At 45.4% G+C, this 8,569-nt stretch overlaps 1 protein-coding gene across 1 annotated transcript; it reads left to right on the top strand.

The window, feature by feature from the left end:
• The first annotated feature begins 766 nt into the window (after window positions 1-766).
• On the top strand, window positions 767-7,398 carry znf830 (zinc finger protein 830). Its single transcript, XM_018734536.2, has 10 exons — window positions 767-917; window positions 1,741-1,840; window positions 4,596-4,719; window positions 5,346-5,379; window positions 5,771-5,964; window positions 6,212-6,302; window positions 6,413-6,476; window positions 6,712-6,792; window positions 6,877-6,953; window positions 7,040-7,398. Exons 1-10 carry the CDS (start codon window positions 793-795, stop codon window positions 7,215-7,217), a joined length of 1,068 nt encoding a protein of 355 aa, XP_018590052.2. The 5' UTR covers window positions 767-792; the 3' UTR covers window positions 7,218-7,398.
• The last annotated feature ends 1,171 nt before the right edge of the window (window positions 7,399-8,569 follow it).

Here is an 8,569-nt window from a genome sequence, read left to right as displayed (position 1 = left end):
CACACACACACACACACACACACACACGCCAAGAGTCACCAGTTCACCTGAAAAGCAAGCCTTTGGACTGTGAGAGGAAACCCATGCGAACCCACGGAGAACACGCAAACTGCACACACACACTGAATGGGGATCAAACCCATGTCCATCTGCCGTGAGACACCAGAGTTGCATTTTATTCATTTCATTGAGCCTTTTCTCTAAAGCCACTTGATCCATACATAGTCATAGAGCAGCAGGGTAACTTTTACTGTAGCAATTCGGGCTGAGCAGCAGCAGGAGGTGGGATTCAAACCCGTGACTTTAGAGTCCAGGGGCAGCGGCTACATCCGACAGACCACCTGCTGACCCCCCCCAAGAACTAAAGTCGCAGTAAATCGAATAAAAACAGCTCGCTGGCGATCGGGACGAACTTTGCTCAATACGAGCGCTGCAACCAGAACGTGGCAGCAGCGCCACCTAGAGGCACCGCATGGAATTCAGATTGTAAACCAGTGCGCTGGAGGTGGAGCTCGAAGTTGTGAAGGAAGTGTAAATTAAGCAAGGTCCTTTTATTAATTTTCAGAGTTCCCAAACTATGATTATTATTATTCTGTGAGAAAACTGCAAACGTGTTGATCGACGGCAACTGTATCACGCATGCGCTCTCAGCGGAGCCCCCACATGGCCTCAGGGGCCACGTGACGTAGGCGGGAGGACACGCCTCTGCGCTCTCATTGGCGAAAAGTGCCCAGCTGCAGCGGATGTCCCGCATTACACGCCGGAACTACTGTCCTGTTTATTTCCGGAAGAATGGCGTCCTCCAGGGGCGGCAAAGGGAAGAAAGTTGTTCGCCAAGACGAATTGCGGCGACTCATGAAAGAGAAGCAAAAGGAGTCTTCTGACAAGAAAAAGCGCATCGAGTCGCCCTTCGCAAAATATCCTTTAATTTGTACGTATAGGTCGCTAAACGCGGGAGTTGTGGCCTCGCTGCGGGCTCGAGTCCGTGTTCTCCTCAGACTCTGCAGCCTGCCTGCAGCTTCAACTTGAAGCAGCTGCAGCGCGCAAAAAATTCACAGTCAGTGGAATTGCGGCCCTCGTGTGTTTGTGGTGTGAGCGAATATTTCCTGCCCTCTTAGTGCTCTCATGTTCGCAGAGATGAGACTGGTGGAGACAGAACAGCACTGAAGCGAAGAAGGCGCACGCACGGCGGCGGCGGCAATTTTTGTTCATTTCGCCGCGCCGCGGCGGTGACTTGCTCAGCTGAGCTGGGTCACTCATCATCATGTCATCCACATCATAATCATACGAATAACACAGGTGGAGAAGATACAGATAGTGTTTTTACAGCGATGGGATAGAGCTAAGCTGCTATGCAAGTGAGTGTGAACAGTGTAAATAGTTCATTGCCATTAATGCCGCGTAGCCAGTGATTCGAAGTTATAGCTGGGTGCCAACAGCAGAATCTTCCTGTCCGTTCACATTTGGATATGGATTATGGTGAGGGAGAAAGAAAGGCTGCTTTGTGTCTTTTTATTTGAGGGCTGATGGTTCCTTGTTGCTTCCCTGAAGGGAGGGAATGAAGGATGGTCTGGTATGGCCTGGTACATCCCGGTATGGCCTGGTTTGTTCTGGTACAGCCTGGTATGGTCTGGTATAGCCCGGGTGCAAAGGAGCTGCCATGCCATGGTCTTTTGTTGAGATCTCAGTCCTTTTTTTTGTTGCTGTGGGGTCTGTTGTCCTTTAACTGCCACTGTCCACATACAACAATGTGGGACAACTGCTGTGCGTCCTCTGCAACGTCCCTGTGAAGACGGAGATCCTGTGGCAGGCGCATGTCCTCGGCAAGCAACACAAGGAGGTTCGTCAGCAATTATACAAACAGTGTGTAGCTGTCAGTCCCATGTTTAACACAGTGGTCACCTACTGCGGTAAAGCAACGATAAATTGGTGTAAATTGGAGTGGGTGGCACAGCAAGTAGCGCTGCTGTCTCGCAGCGCCTGGGTGGTGCGAAAGGACATGGGTTCAGTCCCCACTCAGTCTGTGTGGAGTTTCAATGTTCTCCCTGTGTCTGCGTGGTTTCCCTCCCACAGCCCAAAAACATGCTGTTAAGGATCACCCATAGTGTGTGAGTGACAGAGTATGTGTTCCACTGATGTATGGATAAGTGGCCCAGTGTAAGTTACTGCGGTAAATAAGGTGTGTGGGCTGATAACACAAAACAGTGTTCATTGGAAGTCACTTTGGAAAAAAGAGCCTGCTAAGTAAATAAATGTAAATTGTTTTCTCTCATGGAAAAAAGCTGTAATGTGTGACAGCAGTGTGATATGTTTTCCCACTTTGTCCATTTATCTACTGTGGGGTCCAAGCAAAGCTTGTTCTTCCAGGCAGGAGGTTCTGCAGTGTTTCATAATGGACACAGTATTATTATACAGTGCTGTGAAAAAGTATTTGCCCCCTTTCTGATTTTATTTTTTTGCATATTTGTCACAGTTAAATGATTGAGATCAAACAAATTTTAATATTACACAGAGATAACCCAAGTAAATACAAAATGCAGTTTTTAAATGATTTCCTTTATTAAGGGGGAAAAAAGCTGTCCAAACCTACCTAGCCCTATGTGGAAAAAGTAATTGCCCCCTAAACCTAACAACTGGTTGTGCCACCCTTGGCGGCAATAACTACAATCAAGCATTTGCAATAACTGGCAATGAGTCTTTCACATTGCTGTGGAGGAATTTTGTCCTACTCCTCTTTGCAGAATTGTTTTAATTCGGCCACATTGGAGGGTTTTCGAGCATGAACGTTTAAGGTCATGTCACAGCCTCTCAATCGGATTTAAGTCCGGACTTTGACTAGGCCACTCCAAAACCTTAATTTTGTTCTTTTTTTTTTTTTTTTTTTTTTGAGCTATTGTCCTGCTGCATAATCCGAGTGCTCTTGAGCTTGAGGTCACGAGCTGATGGCCGGACATTCTCTTTCAGGATTTTCTGGTAGAGCGCAGAATTCATGGTTCCATCAGTTATGGCAAGTCGTCCAGGTCCTGCAGCTGCAAAGCAGCCCCAGAGCATCACACTACCACCACCATGTTTGACTGTTGGTATAATGTTCTTTTTATGAAATGCTGTGTTAGTTTTACACCAGATGTAACGGGACGCACAACTTCCAAGAAGTTCAACTTTTGTCTCATCAGTCCACAGAATATTTGCCCAAAAGTCTTGGGGATAATCAAGATGTTTTTTGGCAAATGTGAGACGAGCCTTTGCGTTCTTTTTGGTCAGCAGTGACTTTCACCTTGGAACTCTCCCATGGATGCCATTTTTGCCCAGGCAAGTGAGGCCTGCAGTTCTTTAGATGTTGTTCTGGGTTCTTTTATGAGCTCCTGGATGAGTCGTCGTTGCGCTCTTGGAGTAATTTTGGTAGGCCGGCCACTCCTGGGAAGGTTCACCACTGTTCCGAGTTTTCGAAATTTGTGGATAATGGCTCTCACCGTGGTTCGCTGGAGTCCCAAAGCCTTAGAAATGGCTTTGTAACCCTTTCCAGACTGTCAGTTACTTTGTTTCTCATCTGTTCTTGAATTTCTTTAGATTGCGGCATGATGTGTTGCTTTTTGAGATCTTTTAGCATGCTTCACTTTGTCAGACAGGTTCTGTTTAAGTGATTTCTTGATTCAACAGGTCTGGCAGTAATCAGGCCTGGGTGTGGCAAGTGAAATTTAACTGAGCTTTCCAAAAAAATGTGGTTAATCACAGTTCATTCATGATTTAACAAGGGGAGGGGGGCAGTTTTTTCACATAGGGCTAGGTAGGTTTGGACAGCTTTTTTCCCTTAATAAATGAAATCATCATTTAAAAACTGCATTTGTATTTACTCAGGTTTTCTTTGTGTAATATTAAAATTTGTTTGATGATCTCAATCATTTAACTGTGACATATGCAGAAAAATAAAGGCAAGTACTTTTTTCACAGCACTGTATGCCATTACTTCATTTATCAGATGCTTTTCCCCAACGTGACTTCCAATGAACACTATGGTTTTGTTATCAGTCACACACACCTTATTCACTGAGGTGACTTACACTGCTAGATACACTACTTACAATAGGTTACTCATCCATACATCAGTATCCATACTCTCTGTCACTTACACACACTATTGGTGACTTTAAAGTCACCAGTCTACCTGAACAGCATGTCTTTGTATTGTGGGATGAAACTGGAGCACCCAGAGGAAACCCACAAAGACATGGGGAGAACATGCAAACGCACACAGGCTGAGTGGGGATGGAACCTATGTCTTTTCGCACCACCCAGGTGCTCTAAGACACCAATACCACTCGCTGTGCCACTGTACCACCTGGGCCATATATAATGCATTAGTGACCACGTAGAGTTGGCTACCAGCTAAAACCCCACCTCATATGTCTGTAATTTTCTCTGTATGTGATACAAACAGTATCCAGAAATGTTCATCATTTGAAATGTTCCTTATGCTCTGCTGGAACATTTGAAATACATGAGTGTCTGGCAGATATGGAAGAAAATGATCTGCGGTCTGCTGCAGTACTGGTGGTACATTTACCCTCAGGGTCACTTTTGAAATCTGTTTCTTGCAGAAAGTAGCAGAGCTAAAGGAGGCAAAGCAACTGGGAGTTGCTGGAGTCGGTCAGATTTCTTCATCCTCAGCAGTGAAACGGAGGACATCAGATGCAGAACACCGTGACGTGAAAAGATCCAGAGGTACCTTTACCTTTGTCCCGAGGAGAAGAGGCAGTCAGATTTCACAGCTGAATGAGGACTCAATTTGTGCTCCTTATCCATGTGTCAACAGTTTTTTTTTTTTTTTTTTTTTTTTTACAAACGTTAACAAGAAGCTGAGATAAGGAAGTGCGCAGCTTTTGAAACTGATTTCACTTGTGACACAGTACACGTTGCAATGAATTAAGCTCATGTGTTCATTTGTGTTAAACTAACAAGTTTACCACTAAGTTTTTTTGGGGACAGCTGGTAGCGTAGGTTGCAGGTTCAAGCCTCACCTCTGGCTGTAGTACCCTTGAGCAAGGTACTTACCCTGAATTGCTCCAGTAAAAAAAATTAGCCAACTGTATAAATGGGTAAATAATTGTAAGTCGCGTTGGAGAAAAGCGTCAGCTAAATGTATAAATAAATGTTTAAAATGGTAAATTAAAGATATATTACTAGATTGTCTTATTCAGGGGCTGAACCTTTTAAGCTCAACATTCATATTTCCATACTGGTTCATCTGAGAATAGTTCCTGCCAGCCTGGAAAATATGCATAATAAATATGAATATTTTAATGTTTGCCACATTGTTGTCAGTATGTTTCAAGGATGCTTTTTTACAGGTGACACAGACGGTGTACCTGTGTCTGGTTCAGGGTGAGTTCCCCCCCCCCCCCCCCAACTCCTTTAAATCACAAAATGCCAGACAGCCTGTTAATTACAAGGTGACCTGTGTTGCGTCCTTGAGGCCTCTGTGAAGGTTACTCTGTTTACTGTCTTTTTATCTGCAATACTAAGCACACTCGCAGCGAGATAGTGTTAGTCAGCCAGCCTTTGAGTTTCTGTACAAAATAATCAAATTGTTGTCTGTCTGTGACTTTGCTTTGAATTAACATGTTAAATATTATCAGTTATATTATCATTTTTATATTTCTCCATTTTGCTGACACTTCAAAGCAACATAGCACTTCTTGTGAGAAATGCATTTTTGGTGTGGGCTGTAAATTCTCATCGCTGTGTGTGGGATGGCACGGGACATTGTCTCCAGGTTGCCTGCAGATTTCTTTGACACTGGAGAAGCACTTAAATCTGCAGTTTCAAAGCAGCCATCTGGACTCGGATTTCTTGCTGGGAATTATGATAATGATGACGATGATGATGACGAAGATGATGGCAAGAATGGGGAGGTTACAGAAGCACAGAAAAACATCCCCCCTGCAGCTGCACCTGTGCTTCCAGCAGGTAACAGCCAGAGACAGTGTGTGTAGCTTTCTGCTGCCCTCAAGTGGCGGGTTCTTGCAGGTCTCACCGGGCACTATGAACTGTCCTCCAGTGGTGTCGCGGGTGAAGTACAGATGTTTACAGGATGCTAATGTGGAGATTTTTTTTTTTTTTTTTTTTTTTTTGGCCTTCCCACGTTTCAGGAACTTCATCCGTGGGAGAAAATATGGTTCTATGAATGAAAATTTGCTCTCTTTCTGTCTTCCAGACTTCTTTGACAGCAGCATCCCGAGTGTCCCCACCATCTCCCACTCGGGCTCCATTCTGAAGGCAGATGAGCCAGAGAAATCTGTGGACAGGTGGGGCTGTGGGGGATGGGTGGGGCTGTGGCAAACGGGTGGGGCTGTGGCAAACGGGTGTGGGACGGGTTGGGCTGTGTGTAGTCACTGACAGTTGGACCCACTTGTAGGAAGGAGAACACAGCCGAAGCCCTGCCTGAGGGCTTCTTTGATGATCCAGTGACAGATGCAAAGGTAATGCTTTCATATATATCTTATACCATCGTTCGTATTCGTAAAGCAAGGTGTCAATTCCAGCTTCTTGTGTCTTGATTACAGTTCAGTTCTGCAATGAAATTTAGTGTTTTTTTTGCAATTTTTAAATAGCCTTCTGTTCACTGACAAATTATATACTTTCATAATTATAATACAGTGTGTAGTCTGTGGTTCAATCTGATGTGAAGACAAATTAGTCTCTCTGTAATTCCAGGTGCGCAACGTTGACGCCCCCAAAGACCTGATGGACAAGGAGTGGGAGGAGTTTCAGAAGGAAATACGTCATGTGAACAATGTAAATGCAGAACTTTTATCCTTATTCTGTCCTTGTCATCAACCTCTTCACTGTGCCTGACGTCTCATGTTTGCTCCATCACAGGCCTCTGAAGCCATCGTTGCAGAGGAAGACGAAGACGGCCGACTGGAGCGGCAGATTGATGAGATTGATCAGCAGATGTAAGGCTGAAGAGTGTGTGTTTATACCTTGTATGTGTTATTGGATATTTAACTTGTGTGTCTTCAAGGTTGCCTGTTTTCCACAGCGAGTGTTTCCGCCGTGTGGAGCTGCTCAGAGACAAAAGGGACACGATGAAGAAGATGCTCCAGAGACAGGAAAGCTCCCATCTACAGGAGGATCATGGGACTGAGGAGGAGGAGAAGGAGGAAGAGCTGCTGAACCTGTTGTCCCGTGACTGGAGGGCCAAAGGAGCACTTGCATAGCCCCACCTGCACAGTCACCCTCTCCTCCTAATGCTCACCTCACCACTGTCCCCTAATGCTCAGTATTCTGTTTGAAATGGTTTAGTATGTTTATCAGTGTGATACTGTTTTTTTTGGCTTTTCATGGTCTATTTAACTTCACTGTTCAATTTCAAATAAATCACATTTTTCCACAACCGTATAAAAATAGCCGGTACGGAGTGAGGACAGAGATGGGGTGGGTGTTGTCCTGCCGGCACACTCCATGGTGGGTGTTGTACTGGCCCACAGGTGGGTCATGTTGGGGCGAAGAAGGCTGGCCTTGCGTACATGGGTGTGTCGGTGTCGCTATGTGCTGCTCATGAATGGCAGACTGTAAGATGAGGAAAATCCTTCAAGGGATGATAGAATATAGATCCATTCACTCATTATGAGTGACCACCTGTTCAGTGCTGTGTTGTGGGGGTCAGGAGCCTATCTCGGACACGCAGCATGTGAGATGGTACATCCTGGATAGGACGCCAGTCCATCAATGTGTTCCTGTGCACTGAAGACAGTGTAGCCATAATAAAGTGTATTGGACAGGGAGGAGAGTTCTGAGAGACAAGGTGTAGATGGTCACCTGTGGTCACCAATCAAGAGCTGGACAAGTGCATAGGGTGGTCACTTCCATTTCCAGTAGAGGTACTGCTTCAGCATGGGAATATAGTGGGAATGTTTATGAAAGAACCTGAAAATCTGAAAAATACTCAGATTGAACAGGAAGTGAAACCCTTGTGAAAATTACTGTTCAATACAGTCTTGAGTTGTAGTGGTGTGGGAGTGAAAGTTCTTGCCCAAAATGTTTAATTTCAGCCTCTTTGTACATATGCCTATCTAGTCCCTTTGTGCAAGCAGTTATTGATCAAAAACTAACATAAGTGCAGTTTCTAAAAAGCTGTTTGGAGGAGTGGGGATGTGACCCTGCCAGGCTGGGCTGAGTACTACTGGGGAGGTTATTTCAGCTGTGGAAGGAGTCCCAACATGGAGGCTAGGTGAAATGCCTTTTAGGCAGCAGGAGGGGGAAAGGTGGCACATGGCGTCACGGACCCTCGCAGAAGAAACTTATTCTTGGCATGTGGAATGTCACCTAATTTGGGGAAAGGAGCTAGAACTGGGGCGGGAGGTTGAGAGATATCAACTAGATATAACTGGATTCACCTCCACTCGCAGTGTCAGCTCTGGAACCAAAGTCCTCAACAGGAGCTGGTCTCTCCCCTGTTCAGGAGTTGCACAAGGTGAGAGGCGCAAGTCCCCGACTGGCTGCCGTACAGCTGGAGTTTGTCCCGGTGGACGAGAGGGTCGTCTCAATGCGACTTAAGGTCACAGAGAGG

The sequence above is a fragment of the Scleropages formosus genome, chromosome 18 (genome assembly GCF_900964775.1).
Source record: "Scleropages formosus chromosome 18, fSclFor1.1, whole genome shotgun sequence".
Lineage (NCBI taxonomy): Eukaryota > Metazoa > Chordata > Actinopteri > Osteoglossiformes > Osteoglossidae > Scleropages > Scleropages formosus.
This window is presented reverse-complemented; position numbering and strand designations above follow the sequence as displayed.

Bases quoted from the DNA above. Each gene is read 5' to 3' on its own strand.
- znf830 (XM_018734536.2), top strand. From the start codon at position 793: ATGGCGTCCTCCAGGGGCGGCAAAGGGAAGAAAGTTGTTCGCCAAGAC. The intron at 1,841-4,595 runs GTTCGTCAGCAA...TGTTTCTTGCAG, and splicing joins TCGGCAAGCAACACAAGGAG to AAAGTAGCAGAGCTAAAGGA. The intron at 5,965-6,211 runs GTAACAGCCAGA...TCTGTCTTCCAG, and splicing joins TGCACCTGTGCTTCCAGCAG to ACTTCTTTGACAGCAGCATC.